The sequence below is a fragment of the Ursus maritimus genome, unplaced genomic scaffold (genome assembly GCF_017311325.1).
Source record: "Ursus maritimus isolate PB19 unplaced genomic scaffold, ASM1731132v1 scaffold_11, whole genome shotgun sequence".
Classification (NCBI taxonomy): Eukaryota; Metazoa; Chordata; class Mammalia; order Carnivora; family Ursidae; genus Ursus; species Ursus maritimus.
In genome coordinates this window covers 70,468,506-70,492,471 of record NW_024423453.1, presented here as the reverse complement: position 1 = coordinate 70,492,471, position 23,966 = coordinate 70,468,506, and the positions used below count along the sequence as shown (strand labels likewise).

General features: G+C 57.1%; 1 protein-coding gene across 6 annotated transcripts; it reads left to right on the top strand.

The window, feature by feature from the left end:
* The first annotated feature begins 171 nt into the window (after window positions 1-171).
* SORBS3 (sorbin and SH3 domain containing 3) lies at window positions 172-21,529 on the top strand. 6 transcript variants are annotated; one of them, XM_040626534.1, is made up of 21 exons: window positions 473-582; window positions 3,146-3,302; window positions 3,601-3,673; window positions 5,138-5,331; window positions 6,158-6,221; window positions 8,361-8,399; window positions 8,866-8,959; window positions 10,950-11,037; window positions 11,286-11,372; window positions 11,471-11,524; window positions 12,312-12,398; window positions 12,968-13,014; window positions 13,421-13,560; window positions 13,770-13,822; window positions 13,948-13,994; window positions 14,177-14,291; window positions 15,748-15,873; window positions 17,073-17,363; window positions 18,161-18,261; window positions 18,806-18,912; window positions 20,688-21,529. In XM_040626534.1, the coding sequence occupies exons 2-21, from the start codon at window positions 3,201-3,203 to the stop codon at window positions 20,747-20,749; spliced, it is 1,971 nt and encodes a 656-aa protein (XP_040482468.1). In that variant the 5' UTR covers window positions 473-582; window positions 3,146-3,200; the 3' UTR covers window positions 20,750-21,529. The 6 variants fall into 6 exon arrangements, with proteins under 6 accessions (XP_040482471.1, XP_040482470.1, XP_040482468.1 ...); XM_040626533.1 differs by having other exon boundaries at window positions 3,556-3,673; window positions 8,893-8,959; XM_040626532.1 differs by having other exon boundaries at window positions 3,556-3,673.
* Window positions 21,530-23,966: the final 2,437 nt, after the last annotated feature.

Genomic DNA, 23,966 nt, shown 5'->3' with positions numbered 1-23,966 from the left:
CCCCCCCCCCCCCCCCCCCCCCCCCCCCCCCGCCACACACACACACACCGCTCGGACGCCAGCCCTGCGGTGGGGGCCTGGGAAGGCAGCTGGGAAACCAAAGCGGGCTCCCCGGGGACACTCGGCGGCCCCTCCCGGCGCCGCCCGCGGCCGGCTCGGCCCCCTCAGCAGGGGGCCACTTCGTCCCCGCTGCGCGCCCAGACGGAGGGCACTCGCACGCCCCAGCCGGCCGGCCAGAGCCCCCGCCCAGCAAGCTGGAGAGGGAGTCGCCGGCCCCTCCACTCTACGCGAGCGGCCCACAGAGCAGATTGGAGGGAGACAGACTGCGCCGCCCGCCCGCGCGCCTGTTGCGGTCCTCCCTCCCTGCGCGTGCCCTCGGCCGTCGATCCCCCTCTTCCTCCTCGGGCGCCCTCCCTCGCGCAGCCCGTCCTGACCCGGTCACGAGGGCGGGCGGCACAGCCCGAACTACTCCCTGCCCTCCCACCTCGAGGGCCTTCCGCGGCCGCACCAGGCAGGAGCCGGGCAGAGATGCTCCTGCCCTCCCCGGCGTCCTCAGTCCGTGCCACCTGCTCGCTGGGGAAGGTAGGTGCCGGGAAGGGGAGGGGGCAGAGAGGAGGCGGGGGCCCGCGGGCTGGGAGGGACCCGTGCCCAACCCGAAGGGAAGGCAGAGTGCCCCTCCCCCTGGGGTCCTCGTTCCCAACTCCGGGGTGGAAAGAGATAAAGAAGTCCAATCTGGAAAAAGCGAAATTCAAGAAAACCTGTCTTTGTCCACGTGGGCTCATAACTGGAAAATACCTGCAAGAGCTCCTAGGCCAAGCCCCCAAGGTCAGGGCTATACTTGGAGGTGGAAAGGAGTCTGCCAATTACAGACAGTGGAGCGACTTCACATCTTCCAGCTCTTTGGGTGAAGGACTGCCAGAATTCTGAGAGGTGCTCCTATCCTCAGATTTCCTGGCACCTCTCTGTCCTCTGCCAGACGCAGGACCAATGCCTCCATGCCCCCATCTCTCTATGAGAAGTCCCTTTCAGTTTCTCCTGGCACAGCCACTGAGAGAAAAGGTGCAGTCTTCCCCCACGTGCCCCGTCTATCGCTGGAGGGTGCCTGCCACAGGCAACAGTGTTGGGGAGGGGCAAGCTGGGCCACCAAGGAGAAGCAACCCCTGAAAAGTTGGATGGTATAGGGGGACGGCCTGTCTTCCCCATCCTACTAGAGGGCAGTTCTCATTGAACAGGGAAGGGTGGGACAGGAGGAGAGGGAAGGAGGCCTGGGTCAGCTGATGGTTGGGACTGCTGATGCTGACCTCGCAACTTGGTTTCAAGCAGTCAGCTGGGAAGGGAGGGGTTGCTGCTAGGAGCCAGCCTGCCCCAGGCCTCTGGATCTCCTGCTCTCCCCTGCCTCAATTTCCCCCTCAACGGGAGGGAGAACAGCGGGAACTGGGGTGTGTCTGCATGTTTTGCTTTTGGTCAGAATCCTAATTGGATCCAGCTGGTGAGCTGCCCCTCCTCCAGCCTCAGCCCTCACTCCCCCCACAGCCAGGGATGGGCATGGAAAAGCTATGTCTCCAGTGGGTCTTTCAAATGTCAGAAAAAATCCCCACTCAGAACAGAGACAGGGACCTGCCACCAGCCTTGTCTGTACCATCCAGCCCTCGTGGCCTAGGCAGGAACTGGGTACAGCAGTAATCACAGCCCCCTATTGTACCTTCACCCCCTCTAGTCTGCTGTTGCGTTGCTCATATGAACCCCCACTGCATACCCCCCAACTACCATTCAGCTGACATCCCTCTGTACCCACAACTCCCATGCTGCTCACATACCTCCCGCCCCCATGGTATCTCCCACGAGTCACATTCACAGCACTGCACTCCCATTCCACCACACACAAACACAGCACCTCACCAGGCCCTCTGGGCCTTCTCGTGAGCCCCCAAACCCCGCAGTCGCACACAAGCCTAACTCCGAACACATATGCCAGAATGGGTCCGGCCCCAGTGGTGGAGGCTGGCTCAGCTCCGGTCGGGTCCAGCTGCACAGGTGAGGAGGGTCAGGCTCCGCACCACAGCCTGCAGGGTAGAAAAGCCCTGTGGGACAGCCTGACCACCTCCCCCTCCTGGGTGCCTGCAGTAACCTTTGCATGGGAAGGAAGAGCCAGGCTGGCCAGGCAGGCATGGTGCTGCCAGATAGACCCTCTGTTCAAAAAACCCTCTGGAGGATAGGAGCACCTGGCTGGCTCAGCCGGTAGAGTGTGCGACTCTTGATCTTGGGGTTGTGAATTTAAGCCCCATGTTGGGTGCAGAGATTACTTAAAAAAAATCTTAAAAGACAAAACCAGCCTGGAGGTATAAAAGAAAGTGGTGTGTGGGGGTGGGGGACACTCAGCACCACGCCTCCATGAGCAAGTCTAACTTGGCTCTTGTCCACTGCTTTGCTTTCCATCCCATCCCTCACTGGCACCCTGAGCCCTCTGAGACTTCAGTCCCAGGGAAGAAGGCCAAAGAAGGGAGCTGATACTGCTTTGAGCTCAGAAGGAGTGGTTCCTGCTGCCTGGAAATGCCCCCACATGCTCCCCCTCCCATAACCTTGGCCCCGTTGGGCAGTAGGCAGGTGGCCTTGCTGTTGTTCAGGGCCTCTCCCGCAGCCCAAGTAACCCCTTGTGCCTGCTGGCAAGCAGATGCTCTCGGAGGGACTGGAGGAGGCAGAGGGAACTAAAACAAAGTCGTGAATGCTCAGGCCCTCCTCTGCCAGCAGCCCCAGTTCCCTCTGCCTTCCCTCTGGGGGAGCAGGCTGCACTGTGCGGTGAGAGCCCCAGAGGGGCTGGCCAGCGGGCCGTGTGCCCGAGGCTTTGTCCAGCAGGCCCACTCCTGGCCAGCCTCCCTCTTCTTTGCCTAGCTTCCCCCTCCCCCACTCCCACCCAAAGCTCCTGCCCGGGCCCTAACAAGCAGCCCATTGTGCCTCTGGGAGCCAGCATGGGCAGCCTGCAGGCCAGTGCCCACAGAGGCCTGTTTCCTGGGTCCTTGAGCTCCCCCCAGCTGGCCTGACCCCCTCCCACAGCTGTCCCCTCCTCCCCCAACCCCAAGGTTGAGCCCAGAGGGCACAGGAAGTCTGAGCCCAGCAGGGCTTTCCCTTCCCCCTTCCTTCCCCACAGAGGACACACAGAGGAGCAGCTGGCACACCCGGAGCCCTCCAACCTTGATCCAAGCATGCAGGCCCCACCCTGCAGCCTCCCCACAGGTCTAAGCCTGGACGACTTCATTCCCGGCAATATCCGGGCCCACGGAGGGTCGTCCTCCCGGGGGTCACGGGTGAGTGAGACAGTGAGGAGAGGGTTCCTGTGGGCCCAGAGTTGATGGGGACCTCCAAGGACAGGTGGGGGAGCAGAAGGATTAAAGGAATGGAGGGAAGGGGCAGAAGATAGCTCTAGAGAGCCTAGTTGGCTACCTGCAAAGGGGTCGGGCTGGCCCTCCAGCCCTCACTGTGGGGTAAACTGTGTCCATGCTTCCCACGCTTCTGCGGAACCTTCGGGCCTGAGCTGCTGCTCCTGGCCCCTCCCCACAGGTGCCTGTGATCCGGAATGGTGGCTCCAACACCCTTAATTTCCAGTTTCACGACCCTGCGCCCAGGACCGTGTGCAATGGGTACTTCCCCCAGAGGAGAGATGCTTCCCGGCACCCAGGTGGGTCTGCTCGGGAAAACCTGTTCCAGAAGCCCCACGTCAGGGGTGGGGGGGATCAGAGCCTCCTGGGCCCTGCCAACTGGCACCACCCTGTGATGGGCAGGAGGGGCCTGGAGGGCTCCTGAGGTCCTGGGCCTCTGAGCTCAGCTAGCTGCCCTTCTCTGTGTGAGCACTGATGGCCCGTGAGTGTGAAATCTGCTGAGGGAGAGAGAGGGCTGACGCATCCCTTCCCGTCCTCCTGCCCCCCCACCCAGTGCTGGGGGAAGGAAGTGTGCAGGGGACACGGCCTTGGGAGGCAGGGGGACCTCTAGCAGTCTGGGGAATAGCTTGGACTGGGGATGGAAGGGTGGAGGGATGTGAGCATATGTTGGTTGTAGAAAGAGCAGGGGGCCAAACCCCACAAGTCTGTACTCAGCCAAGCAGAAGTTTGGAGAGGCAGCTCTGAGAGCCGGTCAACCCCTGGGCTCGTACAAGTCATCCCAGCCTGGGCCATGGGGTCCAGAAGATCTCAGGACCTCCTGGGTGCTGGTCTACCCTGGGAGCCCCTTTTCTGAGGAGGGAGACGTCTTTTATTGAGCACTCCATGCAGACCGGCACTGTGTCAAGTAGTTTACTCATTTAACAAACAATTGTTGAACCTTAGAACATATGGGACACTGAAAAGTCACATTACCAGCCTTCTCTCATTTAATCCCTTGATGTCTTGGAAAGATAAAGCACAATTATCGACCTCTTCCCAGTGAGGGACCCGAGTCTTAGAGATGTTCAGTCACAGAGGCTCAGCTGAGATTCAAACCCTGATCCTTCCAGCCCCAACAGCCTTATGCGGCTACTCTGGTGACTTGGGGGCTGAAGGTTCTGGGGAAGTTGAGGACACAGTTGCCATGTCTGGTGAATGAGTTTCTGTCCCTTAGCAAGAGCCTTATGACTATGTGTCAGGCACTGTGCGGGCACGGTCACACATACTAAGTCTCTCTGGATGTTTGCCATGATTACCCTCGTCTTACAGACGTGGAAACGGAGGCACCGAGAGGTTGCTTGCTGTGCCGCAGGTCACACAGCTGGCAGAGCTGGTGTCTGAACTTTTTGTCCCCCCTTCAAGCCAAGCGTCTTTTCTGCCACACGCTGCTGCCTTCCCAGCTAGGACTGTCCCCAGCATTCTCTGCAAGTAATGATTCCCAGCCCTCATTCTGAAGGCTTTTGAGACAGCCCACAGAAAGGACAGGGTGGACACGGGCGCGGATTTCTCAAGACAAAATCCATTTTCATTCACTTTTACTAAAAATAAACAAAGGCCTGTGGTCCTGCTGGGGTTGGGGAAGAGCCTGCCTCATCAAGTCAAACAAACAAGGAGATGTTGAACCTTTTGAACCCATGGGATCAATGTTCTGAAGAGCTCAGAGACAGACCAGTCCAGGTGGGGCCCCTGCCTGTTGCTAATATTCTGTTGCTCGTTCCTCACAGACCCTGCTTGGTATCAGACCTGGCCCGGTCCTGGAAGCCGGCCCTCGGGGAGCCAAAAGACCCCTGCCTCCCAGCATCCCCAGAACTGGTCAGCCACGTGGACCAAGGACAGCAAGCGTCGGGACAAGCGCTGGGTCAAGTATGAGGGAATCGGGCCTGTGGATGAGAGCGGCATGCCTATTGCCCCCCGATCTGTGAGTCCAGGGCTGGGGGCCACTGATAGATGGGGCCCAGGGACCCATGCTAAGCTCCACTTCTGTGAACTGAAGTGGGAGCAACCAACAATGCACCCAAACCATTTCAGACTAAAGCAGGGGTTCCACCATGATGGATTCGGGGGGGTGGTCATCAGTAACATAAATTACAGGCATTCTTGTGGTCTGAATTGCACAAGTGGTCTATGGGGGGAAGGGAGCCCCTGCTGTTAGGGCTGCCCCGGGCAGGGACCACCTCTGTTCATAGCTCCAGGGCCTAGCACCGCCACTGAGTGAATGAGCCGGCAGAGTCCTGAGTGAGATGCCCTCACACACTGCAGCAGGCATGGAAGGAGCCAGGGCCCAGGCTCTGAGGGGCCTGCCCTTCGTCCACTCCCATGCCTATCCTGAGCCAGCCACCTGCCTTCAGTTCTGCATCTGAAGCTGAAGTTGGTAACATACCTCCCAGGGCTGTTTTCAGTCTCAGGGGGGCAGGAACTGTAAATGCCATTCTACCCCTAAATTATTGCATTTATTTTTCATTACCTAGAAATACATGTTTGTTGTAGAAACATCAGAGATATAGAAAAGCAAAGAGAAAAACCAGAAACCACCCCAAATCTCACAGCCTCGAGATGGATCATCACTGAGGGAGATCCTTCTCCACCCCTTATTCATACGTAATGTGCTATATGAAGTTACTGTTATTAGACCTATCACAACAGCCTGCTCACTTCAAGGGTGGCCAGAGAAAGGACTCAGGAAGGGAATACTTCCGTGGCTTCCTATTAAGAGGGTGGCCTGACTTTGTCTTTTCTGGTCCCAGAGTGTTGATAGCCCCAGGGACTGGTACCGGAGAATGTTCCAGCAGATTCACCGGAAAATGCCAGGTGAGACACCCTTCCAGGGCCCTCTCTCTGCTGAGTGGGCTCTGGCATTTGGGGCTGGGGAAGGGGGGGGCAGAAAAGGGAACTTAGCCTCTCAGGGAGGTCTTCTCCACCCACCCCAGGCTCAGTGGTGGGTCCTCCCTAAAACAGGCCAAAGGGGAGGAGCCTCCTAACTCCTTTCTGTCCTTCTGGACAATGACCAGACACCGTCCCTGGTCTCCTCTGAAAGTACCGGGAAGCCATGAGGTCACTCATATGTTCAGTCAGTCCCCTGACTAAGTAGTGAGCACTTACGGTGTGCTGAGCACATTCTAGGTGCTGAAGATGAGACAGGGAATAAAAAAGAATGTCACTGCCCCAGTGACGCTTAAGACAGAGGGAGAATAAACAGACACGTATGTAATACGGCAGATGGTGGTGAGGGCAAGGGAGAAAAAGGAAAGGGCAGTGCCCAGTACAGGCTGGTCATGGAAGGCCCAGATAGGTGGCATCCGAGCCAAGAGCTGAGGGAGGAAAGGAGCCAGCCCTGCAGAGCCAGGGGAGGAGCAGAGACCCAGAGGCAGAAGCGGACCTGGCCGGTTCTGCAGCAGCAAGGAGAGGCTGGACTGGAGTGACAGGGGCATTGGTGGGAGACGGAGTCAGAGTCATGGGATCTGGTCATGGAGGGCCTCTGGGGCCTGATCAGGGCTTTGGCTTTTACTCTGCAAGAGCTGAGGAGGCAAGGGGAGGTTCTGAGCAAAAGAGTGACATGCTCTGGAGGCTCACTCTGAGGCCCGCTTGGAGAGGACGTGAGGCAGTGGAGGACACAACGGACCGCTTAGGGGGCCCGGCTTTCATCCAGGGGAGAGGCCAACAGTGTCTCAGAGCAGGGTAGTGGCAGCGGGCCTGGTGGGATTCTGGAGACAGTCATGAGAATTTGCTGATAGATTGGATGTGGCATGAAGGAAAGAAATCAAGGATGACTTGAAACCTGAGCAAGTCAAAGGATGTTGCTTCCAAATTCAGGGAACAGGGAGGCAGCTTCGGGCTAAGAGGCTTCAGTTTTTGCTGAGGTCCATCTGGTCGGAGAGGTCAAGTAGGCAGTTAATATGCAAGTCTGTTGTTCAGGGGGTGAGGCCTACGCTGCAGATGGAAACACCTGGGATCACACAAGAAGATTTTGATTGAAAGCTCCCCAACTAATTCTAGTGTGAATCCCCGCAGTAGATGGGGCTTTTTAAGCCAGAAGACTAGACAGGATCGCCTGGGGAGATGGACAGAGGCCCAAGCACGGAGCCCTGAGGCACTTGGACGTGCAGAGGTTTGAGAGAGACTACGCAGGTACAACAGAGAGGAAAAGCAGAGGGTCTTCCTGAAGCCAAGTGAAAAAGGAATTTCAAGGAGGAATGATCCACTGTGACAGATGTTGCTGATGGGTCAAGTATCTTGATTTGGTGACATGGAGGTCACTGTGGTCTTTCTTAAGAGCGGTGGGGGCAATCGTGGTGGAGCTAAAAACCTACTTACCAAAAAGGGGAACTGGAGACAGTGAGTTAGTGATGGCCAACTGTTTGCTGCAAAGGAAAACAAAACAATCTGGGAGCTGGAGGATGGTATGGGATCTGGAGAGAGGCATTCTGGTCTGCATTTAAGACAAGTGCTGTTGTGGCACGTCTGCATGCCAAGGGGCTCAAGTGCGTTGGTGGGTCAGTAGCTTTTCCTAGGAGGCCCCTGAAAGTCGTGAGCGCAATGAGGAGTGGGTCTAGGGAAAGGGGGAAGGACAAGCATTGAGAAGCGGGTGCAGAAAGGGAAGGAGAGAAGGGGAAGTGGAATTTTCCCAACCTGATGTGGTGAGGGCAGGTTTACAAAGGTCAGGGAAAGGCTGTGTGTGGGAACGCCGGGAGGGAGGAGCAGGAGCTTTGGGCAAGCCCACTGCCTGGTTTGGCTCACTTGGGCCCTAAGCCTGCCAGAGGCATTTCAAACCCTCCAGAGAACTGCCCTCCTAATTCCTTCCCTCCCTCGGGACATTCTTCAGGCCCTGACTCAGCCCCTCGGCCCCTGCTCTAGGCAGGAGGATGGCTGCGAGTAGCTGAGGCAGCCTCAGGGGGCTCGCCATCCTCGCTTGCGGCCCCACCCCTGATCTGGTCCTTTCTGCTCCCGCAGACCTGCAGCTGGACTGGACCTTTGAGGAATCACCCAAAGGTGAGGGGGGCGGGTGGCCCGCCCGCGTGGCCCGCCCCAGCTTAGTGCCTGCATCTGCCCATCTTGTAAGCCTGGCTTTGAGGCTCCCCAGTTGGCTTAGTTCACCTTGAGAAGTTCGCCTAGGCCATTTCCGGTGAGCTCCAAATCCCCTGGGAGGTGGCGCTGAAGAGCCTCAGCTTCACTGTCCAGTGAGTGTCTTCGCCCTGGCTGTGCTTTCTCTGGGCTTCTCTCTCCTCGTCTGTAAAATGGGGACACTAGCTGCCCCAGAGTTGTCACGATTTAGTGACGAGTGTAAAGCTCTTGGTGCAAAGCCCCCACATAGTGGTCCAGAGCACCCCCAACCCTGTTCCCACAAGCCGCACAGGAGCAGGTATGGGAGTGAGTGGGTGTCAGAATCTTCAGTGCTCACCCAGGTACGCTCAAGCTCAGCTCTCACCTCCCCTGGCCTCTCTTCTCCCACCTTCAGTGGCTTCCTCCTGTGCCGCCTCTACAGACTCAAGGCACCCAAGGCCCCCGCAAAGACCGGCTGCCAGGCCAAGCCAGGCCTCTTCTCTGAGTGGGTGAGCCATCCTGGGAAGGGGGCCCAAGGGCCGCAGAGGGGCACTGGCTTCCTGGCGGGGACTGGCACCCCCTCGTGGCCACTGATGGTACAGCATCTCCCCACCCCATCTCGCCGCTCCGCTTCTTAGGGTCTCCACCACTCCAGATGTTCTCTCTCCTCCCTGCCAGGGCCAAAGGGGAATGAAGGGCTGGGGTGGACTTTGCACCCATTCCTGGTCAGGAATGCCAGTGCTGCTTTTGTGGTTGGCGGGAGGAACTCATCATGCCAAAGATCCACAGGTCATAATGGGGTGGAGAGCAGGGTGGCCCATGGCTAGGTGTGGACCTGTGGCCATTTACTCCAAAGCCTGAGAGAAAACAAAGGGTGTAAGAGGATCCCAATGTTCCTCCCAAGTGGGGGAAGATGAGGATGAGAGAGGAGCCCTTCCACATAAGTGAAGGATGTAGTCTCTTTGCTCTGCACAAACCACGCAAGCCCAGCCCAGGCTTCCAGGGACCTGGCGGGAGGCGGGGTGGGGGGCTCAACCAGACCTTGAGAATCAGCAGCTTTGCCTCCAAGTGAAATCAATGAGTTTCTTATTCCTTTACAGGAAGGGATTACCCTCATGAGCGTGGCCATACCTGGCCTGTGGCTCTTGGCATAATTAATAAGATAGAGGCTAAGAGCTCAAGATTTGAATCCAAGTTCAGATTCAAGCTGGTGTGCTGCCAATAGCCATGTGACACTGGGCAACTTTACCAGTCTCAGCCAGCTGCTGAGGGGACCACACGGTGGTTGTGAGGGTTTAGGCACATAGCAAGTCTCCATGTGTTATTATTTTTTAAAAGATTTTATTTATTTATTTATTTATTTATTTATTTATTTATTTATTTGAGAGAGAGACACAGAGAGAGTGCGTGAGCATGAGCGGAGGTAGGAACAGAGGGAGAGGAGCAGAGGGAGAGGGAGAAGCGAACTCCATGCTGACCAGGGAGCCTGACATGGGGCTCGATTCCAGGATTCAAGGATCATGACCTGAGCCGAAGGCAGTCACTTAACCAACTGAGCCACCCGGGCGCCCCTCCACGAGTATTATTAATATACAGGCTCAATTATGACTAGAGCTCCCTAAATTAGGAACGATGTATTCTATCCTCATTACCAGTGGTATTATTAATATTATTTCTAAAATAGAGTCATAGTTACACCCAATAAACCCTGACCCTCGTCAGACATTCCGTCATTTGATAAGCTTGGTACAGTGGTGGAAACGTCCAGACTCAACAGAGTCTGGCACACTTAAGCCAGCCAAGAAAGGAGCCCTGGAGGGGAACGAAGGCAAATGTGACAGTGTGGAGCCTTGGTGGCTGGAGTGGTTTCACAGATGACATCACTGACTGCAGCACCCCCAGGGAACTGAGGCACAGGGAACAGAAATAGCTTGCCCAGGGCTCCCGAGTCAGGGCTGCAGGCCCTTTGCCCTGCCTGGTTCTCCTTGGACTGGGAGGTAGTCCCACCCACACCCTTGGGCATGTGTGCAAGGCCGCTCGGCTGTGACAGCCAGGAAGACCAGCTTCATCAAAGCTGCACAGACATACATAGCCACAGCTGTGGGGCCAGACTGAACACACATGCAGGGTATTTCACTAAGGCCAGTGGGAGGGACTGGCCTCTCATGGAGCAGATGCCTGTGTTAGGCCTTCTGGGCGGTTCACAGATGTTCCCTCACCTGAGCTTGGCCATACCCTCACCAAGGTGGGACTCCTTCTCATGTTACAGGTATTGAATCTGAGGTTCTGAGAGCTCAGTCACTTGCCAAAAGGTCACAGCTAAGTGGTGGAGCTGGCATTTGAACTCAGGGCGCATAACTTTCCATTGTGTAACACTGCTTTCATAGGCTGTCAGTAGCAGGGGGCAGAGGGTGGTGGTAGCGTGTGCAGGGCTGTGTTCTCACTTACTCCTTAGTCTCCCTAAAAGGAAACTGAAGAGATGTGCTCCCCTTTCTTTAGAAGAAGCTGGGACCCCTCTGAAGAGTTTCCTAGAAGCACCTTCAACTGTAATCCTGGAGCATCCTCCCTACACCAGACCCCAAATCAGGTAGCCTGCCCAGCCTCCTCCCCTCACTGCCCCTGGCACTGTGCTCTTCGGCCAGACCCCTCTGCTAAGAGCACAGATAATGCCCTTTCAGTTGGGGGCCTGTCTTGTGCAGCTGGGAGAGCCCAGAATCCTTAGGAGGGCACTGGCAGGCAGAGGGGTGAGGCGGTGGCCTACAAGCCTGCTTTTTGAGCCTGGAGAGTGTCTTGGTACCCCTCTGCTCAAGCTGATGCCCACCTACTTCCATGCAGGTGCCCAGACGCCAAGAGAAAGCAGACAATGTCTGGACGGAAGATTCTTGGAACCAGTTTCTGCAAGAACTAGAGACTGGGCAGAAGGTGAGTGTCCTGCTGTCCCTCTGAGAGTGGACATACTCCTTAGCTAGTGCATTTTGGAAAGAGAGTTCACCCCTCTGACTCACCCTTCCCACCCTTAGCCCAAGAAACCGCTAGTGGATGACCCTGTTGAGAAGCCCTCCCAGCCCATTGAGGTGAGTGCCGCAGGATAGGGTGGAGGGGGAGGGAAACAGCTATGCTGGGGGACGAATGAGGGAGACTTCTGGGTGGTGTTAGCCCCAGTGACCATGGGCAAAGGCCACAGACCCAAAGTTCTGACCCTCTCCAGTCCCATACAGTTTACCTCTATATCCCCAGCACCTGGGACAGTGCCTGGCATTACAGTATGCACTCAAATGGGTGTTGAATACGTGTCTATTGACCAAAGCAGGAGCAGAGAAGGAAGTGGTCAGTGTGGACTTGTCAGGAAGTATTCTTGGAGGTGGAGCTGGGCTCTCTGAGTTGGGAGGGCTTGGCCGAGCAGAGAGAGCGCTCAATGGGGGAGTGCAGAGCAAAGGCTGGAGGGTCAGTGGGAGGGAAAGCAGGTGGAGTACAGGCTGTGGAAAGCCGCAGAAGACTTGAGAGAGGAAATAAGGAGCTTTATAGGCTCTTGAACAGAGAAGTGACAGGACAAAAGGCACTATCAGGAAGTACTACGGTACTATCATGTGCGTAGGGATGAGTGAGCTGGGTCGGATGCGAGGGCCAGTGAGAAGCTGTGGAAGGGCCATCCTGACACCCTGAGACACCGCTCCGGGCAGGCCCACAGGCAGGGAGCGGGTCCTGGCCCCGGGCCCTGAGCCTGCCCTTTACCCAAGCACAGTGTGCTTTGCTTTGACCTGCTGCCCACTAAGTTTCTCACATCTGACCTTCCATCAGTGCTCCCCCACTGTGCCCCCTACCCACCCACTGCCCAAGTCTCTCCCCATAATCCGCCCCCAGGTCTTGCTGGAGAGAGAGCTGGCCAAGCTGAGCGCGGAGCTGGACAAAGATCTGCGGGCAATTGAGACCCGGCAGCCGTCCCCCAAGGTACCGGTCTCCCAGTCCCCTCCTGGGTGATTCTGGGACCCGGAGACCCCCCCCCGCACAGCAGCGGAGCGTGGTTGGGAGGGACGGGCAGAGCAGAGGTGTCGCCTCCAGCCGCACTCGGCACGACCTTGGACGGACTTCATCCCTGACTGCAGTCTCCTTTATAAAATGCAGGGCGTTGACTTTTCCAAGTGACCCCTAAGAACCCTTTCAGGCCGATTCCACGTCAGCCTGACGTCCGGGTGCCGGGGGCTCCCCGCCCCCACCTCGCCCCGCCGCCCCACCCCCGACCTCAGTCCGCGGGGACCCCAACCCTTACCCGGCCCCGGTTTCCTGGGCCGGCCTCCCCTCTTCCGCCACCCCACGGTTCCTCCCCCCGCTCCTCGGCTCCTCCCGGGTTCCCGGCCGGCCCGCCCTCCTGCGCGGGCGACTCTAGGACCCCGCGTCCCTCCCACCCCTCCCCACCCCTCCTGCCCTTCAGAGCCGCAAACTTTTCCGGAGGCGGCGGCCTCGGCTGCCGCGGGGACCCGGAGTCCCGGGCCCTGACCGCGCCCCGTCTCCCCGCACAGAGCTCCCAAGTGCCCCGACGGTCCCGGGAGCCGCGGCCCCCCGCGCGGTGAGTGGCCAGGCCGGGCGCGGGGGACGTGGCGCGGGGCGGCGGCGGCCGCGCGGGGAGGGGGCGAGCACCGCAGAGGGCGTGGGAGGAGGAGCCTGGAGGCCGGCGGGTGGGCGCGGAGGGAAACTGTCCCCGCCCGAGGACTGGGTGGCCGCGGCCGGCGGCGGAGCGAGGCCAGCGGAGCCTCGCGCTTCCCACGCGCCCTCCCGCCTCCCGCGGCCCCAGGCCGCACCCTTTCCCGGCCGCGACTGCTGGGGAAGTAGGACATCCTGTTGAGGGCCCGGGACGTGGGAGACGCCTTGGGAGGAAGCGGCGGGAGACAGGGGGTGATATTGGGGCGGCAGGGGTGAGTGGTGTAGGGTGTGAGGCCCCAGACAGGTGGCTCACGCACTGTGTGGCCGCGCAGCCCGGCCCCCGCCTGGAGCTCCAGTTCCCCGAATGCACTTTACCCGGGTTCCTCCCGGCCCCTGAGCCCCCACAGAATGGCGGATGGAGCAAGCCCCTTCCTAGGTCGCAGGGACTTTGTCTACCCTTCCTCGGCGCGAGGTAAGGACCAGATCCTGCTCTTTTCTCGCCCAGAGGCCGGCCACCGTGCATCCGATATGCTGGTGCTCCTTGGGGGTGGGGCGGGAGGAGGACGGTCATAGAGCCCCCTGCTAACACTGGCCCTGTCCTGGGATGGGGGGAACAGAACCCCAACCCGACACCACCCCCCAGACATGGCCTTCCCAAGCTGAGGTAGCACTTTTTCACAGACCCTAGTGCCTTTGAACGAGGGGGCAGCCCAGCCAGGAAGGAAGAGAAGAAGGTAAGGAGGGGCGGGAGCATTAGGGTCAGGGTGCATGGGGATCTGGAGTGGCTCTTGTGATGGCTCTTCTAGACCTGCCACCTGCTTCACTAAGGTGACTCCCTCTGTCCTCTCTCCCTGCCCAGAGGAAGGCTGCCAGACTCAAGTTTGACTTCCAGGCACAGTCCCCCAAGTAAGTGCCCTTCTCTCCAACCCCCCCCCCAAATGTCTCAGCACCCTATGGGAGGAGAGGGAGGACAGGGCTGCCTCGGCCTCCCCCCGAGGGTGGAAGAGACTCTGGGTGCACTAGACAGGGTCTGAAGGGAAGGAGTGGGAGGACCTCACCTTGCTGTACGTCCTTGCCCTGGCCTGCAGGGAGCTGACTCTGAAGAAGGGTGATATTGTCTACATCCACAAGGAGGTGGACAAGAACTGGCTGGAGGGGGAGCACCATGGCCGGCTCGGCATCTTCCCTGCTAATTATGTGGAGGTAAGCAGAGGAGCAAGCAGGAGCCCAGCTGGGAGGGTGCATGCGTTTGCAGAGACTTAAGAGTACAGACCCCTTCATCCCTGCACAGCCCCTCTGTGGAGCTGATTGCTCCCCCACATCTTACCGGCTTCTTAATAGGTAAAACTGTGAACTCCAGGGGGCAGGGGCCAAGTCAGCCTCATTCATGCCCTTGGCCTCCCGCATGGTTGGGCCCAGTGCTTTGCCTGCACTCAGGACATGTTTCTTAAATGAGCCCATGGAGAACCACATGACCCCGCTCCTGCGCCAGAGGCCACCAGCCCAGACTTTCACCATTCAGCATCCATCTCTCTCACGCTGTCTTTGGGAAGGATCCTGAGGGCAACTGGCACGAAGTGTGTGACAGCTTACAAATCACATATATATTCATCACTTCCCTCATGTGTATCGTTCCTCTCATTAACCTGAGAAGTGATCAGTCATCCCCATTTTACAGATATGCTTGCTAAGGTTCAGAGACAAGTGGTTAAGTGCAAGATCCAGAAGTGTCTGGCTGGCTCAGTCGGTAGAGCATGCAACTCTTGATCTTGGGGTTGTGAGTTCGGGCCCAGCATTGGGGGTAGAGTTTACTTAAAAATATGATATCAGCATTTAATGATATAAATTTCCCTCTAAGCACTGCTTTACCTACACCGCACAGATTTCGATATTTTGTTGTTGTTGTTGTTTTCACTCAACTCAAACTACTTTCTTATTTCCTTTGTGACTTCTTTGACCCCTGGATTGGGTTGTTGTTTAGTTCGGGCTCTCGATTTCATAAGCATCAGTAGGCCTCCCCTACCTTCAGAACCTCGCTCTGATTCTGGAATTCCACAAGGTATAGCCAGATTTCCATGGTATCAGTAACTTACATCTCAGTATGAACTAGTTGGTATCAGTAACTTACATCTCAGTATGAACTAGTTGGTATCAGTAACTTACATCTCAGTATGAACTAGTTTATTAGCTTCTTGATTTTTTTTTTTATGAGTAGGGTGAAGCAAAGAGAACATGGGGATTCTGGGCACCAGGTGCAGTAGAAGGGAGGGAAAGAGGGACATTTGGTTCTCAGCCGTGATAAAATGTTAGATCCCCACTTTCAGATGAGGTGTGCCCTGCTTTTTGAAATTCCTCATTTACTTATGGCCTCCATTTTAAGCTCTGTGTTAGGACTGGCTTCCATCTTTGCTCTGACATTGCCTACTCCACACCTCTAGGGGGAATTCTTCCTCCAGTGGCCTTCTGGGACTAACCACCCTTTGGCTGTGCTCACCCTGGCCACCCCCACGCTTGTGTCTGGTGTCCGTGACCTCGCTGGCCTTGGGGGCAGATCGCGCTCATACCATCATCTCTTTGTTACCTCACTCCCCTGGGAGCCCCAGGTCTGTGCCCAGTTGCTGCCTGGGCTGAGTCTTTCTCGTGACCTTTCTTCCTGCAGGTGCTGCCTGCAGATGAGATCCCAAAGCCCATCAAGCCCCCAACCTACCAGGTGCTGGAGTATGGAGAAGCTGTGGCCCAGTACAATTTCAAGGGGGATCTGGAGGTGGAGCTGTCCTTCCGCAAGGTGCGGCCCGGCAGGAAGTGGGGGGCCGGGGGGGCGGTGAAGACATAGGTAAATATGTGTATTAAAAGCATCTTTTTAAAGAGTCACGTGTGCCCATTTTCACACAGTATTTAAAATTTTTCCTAATCTCTCTGGATATGTTTCCCTTCATTTAGCCTATTTTTTTTTTTAAAGTTTGAAACTTCTAGAGTAGTTGTGGATTTTTTTTCAGTTGCAGTTTGGTAGGCTGTGAGGATCGCAGTCAGCATTTTTAGAAGAACAGAATGGAAATGTTAGAATGTCCTGCATGTAGAAAGGGTATCTGATCAAACTTTTAAGCGGCTACATATATACCCATGCACGTGTGTACTGGCTTGTTATTAGGGCATATTTTTCCCTGTAGATCATGGTCGAAGTAAGTTTGAGAAATGTCCCAGAAAACAGGGAACTGATCTCCGTTTGGTTGATTTCTGGGGCAGAGGCCATGCATGCCCCTTGTGAATGTCCTCCGGAAGAGGTGGCCCCAAGGAGAGAGAAGGAAGGAGGTGGCTGGATGGAGAGAGGTGGGTGGCAGGAGATGGCTGGAGACCACCCTCCCCAGGGCCACCTCACCCAATGTCAGTGAGCATGTGGGCTGGAGGACACACTGGCCGCCCTCAGAGAGTTTGTGTTTTGAGGCACTGGCGATGGCTCACCCAGCGAAGAGGCGGGGACAGGACCATGTCATGACAGTGGTGGCTCGTGCCTGTGCAGTGCTTCTTGCCAGGCTGCCACTGACAGCCTTTGCTCCTCACAGCAACAGGATTGTTATCCCCACTAAACACGTGAGAAAACCAGGCTCAGAGAGGCAAAGTAACTGATCCAGGGCTGCACGGCTTGGAACTGGCAGAGCCCAATCTGTTAATAGCCACCAGAAAGCTGGGGAGAGGATGCTGTGAAGTCCGAGGGGTAGGTGTCGGGTAGGCTTCCCAAAGAGGCTGGACTTGACCCACACCCAGTGCGGAATGTTGTGGGAAGAGCCCAGACTTCTGGGCTCCCTCAGGCAGCCTGGGCTCGGCTCCCCACTACCACTGCCTCATGATGTGATTTCCTGCTGACCTGCTCTGAGATGGCTTGCTCTGTGCAAGGCGCTAGGTCTACTGGAGACAGACCCCAGGGCCCCCTCGGGTCATGGTGCCCAGGAGGGCCTTGTAGGCGCTCATGCCCTTCTACACCCCCAGGGGGAGCGCATCTGCCTGATCCGCAAGGTGAACGAGAACTGGTACGAGGGGCGCATCTCAGGCACAGGGCGCCAGGGCATCTTCCCCGCCAGCTACGTGCAGGTGTACCGCGAACCCCGGCTCCGCATCTGTGACGACGGTCCCCAGCTCCCTGCGTCTCCCCGCCTGACCACCGCCCGTCTGGCTCGTCACTCTGGCTCCCCGTTAACGCCACACAGCCCAGTGGATCCCACCTCCCCCCGCCGCACCGGCTTCTCCTTCCCCACCCAGGAGCCCGGAGCCCAGACCCAGGTAGGGTGACCTGCCTCAGACCAGAGAACTGAGCCTGCTCCGCACACTGTTTCCTCCATTCCTTTGGTGGGTTTGCACTTTGGAATCCTTCCTGGTCTGCCCCAGGACAGAGCAGTGGGAGAGCTGGGCAGAGCCTTGCGTGCAGAGCCACCCTTGCCTTGTGGCCCTCAGAGCTGCAGCTGTAGCGGGGGAGGCGTGGGCCAGCCAGCTCTAGGTGTGACCCCAAAGCCAGTGCAGGGCTCCTGACCCTATAGACTCCAGTCTTGTGATCTGCCTTTATCAGTTTCTGCGACACGGTCACGTGGGGGTCAGAAGACTGCCATTCACCTGCCGTGTGACCTTGGGCGGGTGATTTACCCTCTCTGGCTTTGGGTTTTCTCAGCTGTGGAACAGTGGTAGTAATTCCCCCCTGGAGAGGGTACTTGGGTACGTTTGAACTAAAAGTTTGTAGTCCCTGATGGGTAAAAGATTTCATTGGTCCTCATGCTGAGGTAGCCCGTGAACAGGTGCCTTCGCGCCTGCGCTCATCCGTTCCCTCCGCAAGCTGATGTGAGCGGCACGGCCTCCCGTCCCCAGCTTTGGGCTGGCCTTTAGAATCAGACATCTACCCTCCCTGGGCCTCAGCTTCTGCACGCCTGTGAAGCGAAATGGTCAAACAGACCTCTCTGTGCCTTGGGGATTGAGAGGATAAGATGGGGACAGGATGAGAAATGCTGCTGCAGGGAAGGTGGGAGGGCCCGTGGCACTCTCCTCCCTCATGCTCGTGTGTGCCTGCCTTTCCTCCTATGGACCCCCAGGGTCTCAGCACCCCTGGGTCAGCTCTGTCTCATCCTGGAGGCTCCAGCCGTCCCCTGGACCTGGGAATTCCCCCCAACACCACTCAGATACACTGGACCCCGTGAGTACCATCTGGGGACGCTTGGTCAGGGGTGGAGTGTTGCTTGACAGGCAGTACTGAGCACACTGACCGCCCCCATAGCCTGGTCCTTCCACCTTAAGACGGATTTGGTAAACTCGTACCGCCGGCACTAATGGATGATTTGGTGGGGGGCCACTTGTCTGTGATGGTCCTGACCTGTCCCTGCCAGCCCTATAGCCTTAAAGCAAGCCTCCCACTCTCTGCCCTTCGGCCTCCGTCTCCTCACTGGGTTTCCAGCCCTGAGGTCAGTGCATGTGTGTGTGAAGTGTGGGAACTGGTAGAACAGACTTGAAGGCAGTGGGAGCTCCAAGGAGGAGGGGTTGGGGTGGGTAGGGCTTGGAGCACAAGGAGCAGGCCTGGGGGATGCATTGAAGCCAGAGTCACCATTCTAGGAGCTGGGCCAGGGGCTAATGGGATCATCTGTAAAATTAAGGGGATGTGGCAACACTTGGGTTAGATTCTCTGGGCCTGGTCTGAGGCAGGGGCCAGGCTCCAGTGGTTGCCATGATGCTGTCTCCCACAGGTATCGGGCGATGTACCAGTACAGGCCCCAGAATGAGGACGAGCTGGAGCTGCGGGAGGGGGACCGGGTGGATGTCATGCAGCAGTGTGATGACGGCTGGTTTGTGGGTATGTGGGCCTGGTGGCTGGGCTGGGGGGCAGACCGGAAGGGGGTATCTACCCCTGGGTGGGATAGCTGGGGGGTCCTGGGGGGTATGACCCGTGGGGCCAGTCAGAAAGGGGTATCTTGGGGGTTGCTGGGGAGATTTGGGTGGGCTGCCACTGCCTGCCAGTGGCCAGGTCATTGATGAAGTCAGTGCAGACTCGGGGCAGCAGCGTTCCCAATCCTCACACCCCTGCTCCTTCCCACCGCATACCTGTCTCTGGAGCAGTTTTGGGGGAAGGAGCCTGTCCCCTGAAACACTAAGTTCCTGATGGAAAGGGCCAAGCCTCAAGTCTCACACCCATGTATCACCCCCACTCCCCCCAGTTTGCAGCTGGCTCCCCAGTCCTCAGGGCTGGCCCTAGGGCAGCTCAGGCAAAAGACTAAAGCAGGAAGCCTCAAGTTGGCCTTGGCCTGGTTCAAGGTGACCAGCCCAGCAGGCTTCACATGGCCTTTTCCTCAGGGTGGGCAGGGCCATATAGGCCTGAGCAGAGCTGAAAGCGTGGCAAGGCTGTCTGGGAAGAGGTGGCCCCAACGGCGGTCTCTTGACCTGGCAACCCATCCTTTCTCATCTGAATCCTAGCACCTCATTGCTGACTGAGTTTCAGACACCCTGCAATTATGGAGCACTAACTTGTTAACAGTTCTTGCCTTGGCGGGGGGTGGGCTTGGGGGGCACATTCTTGGTTTACTCTGTACACCTCTGCATTTGAATTTTTTTTTTTTACCACTCACAAAGTTTTGCAAATATAGACAAAAAGAAAAAGCACCACTTTTGTGGGATTAAAGCCACAACTGCTTTTAGAGTAAAGGTTTAGAAAGTTCAATGTCTTAGTCACACTAGCACATTTCTTTTTTTTAAAGATTTTATTTATTCATTTGATAGAGAGTACAAGCAGGGGGAGCGGCAGGCAGAAGAAGGAGAAGCAGATTCTCCACTGAGTGGGGTGCTCGAGGCAGATGCTTAGCCAACTGAGCCACCCAGGTGCCCCCGCACCAGCACATTTCAAGTGCTCGGTAGCTACATGTGGCTAGTGGTTATCACTTTAGGTAGTGCAGGTCAGGGAAGGCTTCCTGGAGGAGGTGGGGGAGCTAGGCTTTAAAGGGCAAGTGAGGCATCTCAGGCAGCGCAACGGTATCAGCAAGGCCTGGGGGCAGGGTGAGCATGGCCTGCTCCTCAGGAAGTCAGGATGCCAGCCTGCCAGAAAGGGAAGGTTCAGGACTTTAATTTCATTTTACGTTCCTATATCTTCTAGCATTCTCCCTTCTCCACCCCAGAACACGGGTTTCTTTGGGGTTGTAGCAGACCAGAGGCCTGGATTTTACTCCCACCTCTTCCCCTAAGCAATAGAGTGCTTTGGGGAATTCATTGGCCTTCTCTTTAAGCCTTGCCTGCCTGTCCCACCTCTAAATTGAAGGTGAGATCAGTGAGTTTCCTCCACATTTAAGTTCTGGATTCAAACTCCTGCTTCCTAGCTCTCCTGAGGAAGGTGGAGTAATCCAGTGCTACGTGCCAAGTTATAGGGGACTCAAATTCCAAGTCCTTGAATTTAGAAAGTGTAGCGTTGTCCATTTGCCCACTAGGGGGCAGAAATGAGTAAAACAAATCCTCCCTCCCCGGGACGGGGACTCCACCTGCAGTTCCGGGCACTGCCAGTAGGGGGAAGGTCACTCACCCCTACATTCCTACTCAAGAAGTCTGGGGAATTCCGTTTATGCTTTTTCTCTTTTTCTCTTTCAGGTGTCTCCCGGAGGACCCAGAAATTTGGGACATTCCCTGGAAATTACGTAGCTCCGGTGTGAGTGGTCTCCATGGCAACTCAGAGTCCAGCCAGGATGGGGTGGGGAGCAGTAGCACTTACAGGAGGGAGAGAGGATTCCCCCCCCTCCATCCTCCTTCCCCAAGACCTGAGCTGCTGGCATCTGCAGACAACCCCAGCAGCTGTTCTTCAGAGCCCCCCCTCAAAGCCCCCTGGACTGCTTCCCACCCACAGTTCACAAACATTCCTCCAGCAGCCTTTTTATTTCCTCCCCTATCCCACTCCCCAAATATAGAGGTCTGCTTTGAACTGGAGACTGTTTCCAGGCCTTCTTGAGACCAGAGCCTGGAGCCCCCCACCCCGCCCTGCTATGGCGTTTCCTTTAACAGGGACTGGCTCCCAGCTTCACCCCCATGGGGTTCCTCTACCAAAAACCAGCTCCCTCACCTAACAGAGACCAAAGGCCGCCTCTGCCTAGAGCGGATTCCTCCCCTTTCACTCCAGCTTGCCCACTGCCCCCTTTGCCTTCCTGCTTCCAGCTGGGTTGGGAGTGAGGTGGGAGGGAGACACAGCACCTCCTTAGTGCCCAAGGCCTGGCCAGAAGTCTTGCTCGAAGGCCCCCTCTTCCCCCAGGCTGCCAAGCCCTGGGCTGTGCGTGTCATCGTGCTGCTGTTAAGGCCCAGGAAGGGCTGGGCCTCAGAGGACTGGCCTACGCCGAGCGTTCTCCGGGAGACTGAGGCGCACTGCCCTTCTGCCTCCCCAGCTCCTCCAACCCCCACGTCCCCTCTGGAAGAGAATGTAAAATAAATCTGGATGCCAGGGACCTTGCCAGTCCTTTTCCTTCCCGGCAGGAGAGGGCTCCTCCTGCTTAGGATTGTGGAATTCGTTCTGCACTTGGCTGTGCTGGGAACCAGGTGGGGCTGTGAGGCTCTGTGTGAAAGGGGAGGGTGGAAAAGCGCCATCACTGTCTGAAGGTTTCAGCCCTCAGGTCGCAGGCAGAATGGGGCAACCCCCAGGATCGGGCAGCCATCTGACAGGCAGCGCCGAGAGCCAGCGTCGCAGGGCCCAGGGTGAGCCCGACCGTGGGGAGAAACCAGAGCGGAGCTGAATGCGGCCTTGTGTGCGGGCTGCTTTGATCCCGGAGCCGCCGTGGGGTTGCTGGACTGGATGACGTTTCTAGCTGTTGTGCTCCTAATGTTTTCCTTCTGTGCGCTCCATTTCCACACCGAGCTCTCGGAGCTCTCCCGTGTGTTTGTTTACTTTCTTCTTTGGGCTCGGGTTTTTGCGCCATCGATTGCGGGAAGCTGGGAGTGGTAGGGCACGGCTCGGCCAAAGCAACTCTTCTTGCCCAGGACTTCAGAGTCCTGGGCTTGTGGCTCCTGCAGGGTGACGGCAGTGACCCAGTCTGGGCCTGGCTGCTGTGCTAAGGAAGAAAACTCCATTCCTTGGCAGCTTCCAGGAGTCGAGCAGGGCATAACGTGCTGCATGTGTGTTATCTGATGTAAGCGTCCCAATGACGGGGGTAAGATTCCATTTTATGGGACGAGAGACTGAAGCTGAGAAATCAAGTTGTCTGGGTCACATCATTATAAAATGCGAAGGTCCGACGACTCTCGCCACCTCTCTGCACAAAGCGTACTGAACACCCAGGCAGGCCTTGTCCTGCACAAGGAAGGTCATGCGTGAGGCCAAGGACTTCCCTGGGTTGGGCCTCTTTTATGTTCTTCCCGGCAGTCCTGTCTGCTAGGCCTGTCACTTGGGGCACCCCCACCCCAGGTGGGTGGGAAGAGGTGGTGGGGCCTAGGTCTGCCTGAGAATGACAGGGCCATAGCCTGGCCCCAGTAGTTTCCTTGAGCCTGGGTGTGGCCCGGGCCCCAGTGCTGGTTACACAGCAGCTGGAAGAACAAGACCTATGTGCACTCTGTTCCGTCCACCCCAGCCCTCACCATGATCTGCTCCTAAGTTGGCAGGTCCAGCCCCTCTTGTGGAAATGACCGTTCTTCAGGAACCCACTGGCCTGTTCCTGATCCCCGTCCCAGCTTCTTTGCATTCCCTGATGCCCTCAAAAAAGATACCAGGGTTGACTGAGACTTCCTTTCCCTGGGGCAGAAACCAAATCCACACCCTCGGCAAATCACCCCTAGGCCCTTTGGCTGTCTGCATCACAGCCTGGCCTGTACAGTGCCCGCCTCTGTGCCTTGACCCAGCGTGAGGCCGGAGGGGAGAGGAGGGTCACAGGGCCGAGGGGGACCTGCGGAGTCTGAGTCGGAAAGGGCTGTAGGCCCCTGCAGGTGCTCATCGCATTGGAGAGGTGAGCCCCGTGACTCGCCCAGGGCTGCGGAGTTGCTTAGAGCAGGAGAGTACTACTCCCTTCCGGTCCACGGGGTCTTGCCCTTGGGTCAGTCGCTTTTGTCTTGGTCATGAGTTTTGTGAACGCAGAACCCACAGAGCAGAAATCCTGCAGATTAACCTGGAGATGCTAGGGACTAGGGAAAAGTCAGGAGCACAAAGGGATATCAAACAGAGGCCCTGCCACAAATTGGGGGTGAAGGAAGGGAAATTAATCCAATCATCCAAACAATATTCGTTCGACATTTATGGAATGCCTGCTGTGTGCCAGGCATTTTGCTGGGCTCTGGGAATGGAGCAGTGAACTAATCACCCCCACCCCCACCCAGCCCCTGCCCTAATTGGAACCAGCAGCTTTATACGGGAGGGCAGTCCGCCCACAGGAGGCTAAGGTATGCACTAGCCCCATCTTACCCATGGGGAAAGTGAGGAAATTACCCGAGGTCACACAGTAAGAGGCACAATCTGAGGCTAGGTCTGTGTGGCCCCAAGGCTGTGCTTGCCTGTCCTGCAGTTTCCTGCTCTCTCGGGGGCTTCCAATCTAGTTGGGGCGGTAGCACATGTGTCACACAAAGTAGCCCTTCCAGGAGGCCCAGGACCGGTTGGTGGGAGAGTGGCTTACACACCCTCAGGGCGGGAACAGGGGAGGTCGGCTGCAGTCTGCCAGTGGGTCAGCGCAGGGAGGATGAGATCCAGGGCACAGGTAGGCGGGAAGAGTGGTGAGGGCACTCCTTGCAGAGGGAACTTGGAGGGAATGACTCATACCTGAGGCAGGCAAGTTACAGCTGTGCCCACAGGTGTGCTTCTCTGAAAACAGAGCAGCCTGACAGAGTGCAAAGTGGAGACCGATGGGAGATGTCAGAGCCCGCTGCCGTGGGCCCTGAGGTCTCTGGGTTGAGGGTTGCCAGGTA

Excerpts from the sequence above, each read along its gene's own strand:
- SORBS3 (XM_040626532.1), top strand. The coding sequence starts at position 3,201 with ATGCAGGCCCCACCCTGCAGCCTCCCCACAGGTCTAAGCCTGGACGAC. Across the intron at positions 3,303-3,555 it reads CGTCCTCCCGGGGGTCACGG|GTGCCTGTGATCCGGAATGG; the intron begins GTGAGTGAGACA and ends CCCTCCCCACAG. Across the intron at positions 6,222-8,360 it reads GATTCACCGGAAAATGCCAG|ACCTGCAGCTGGACTGGACC; the intron begins GTGAGACACCCT and ends CTGCTCCCGCAG.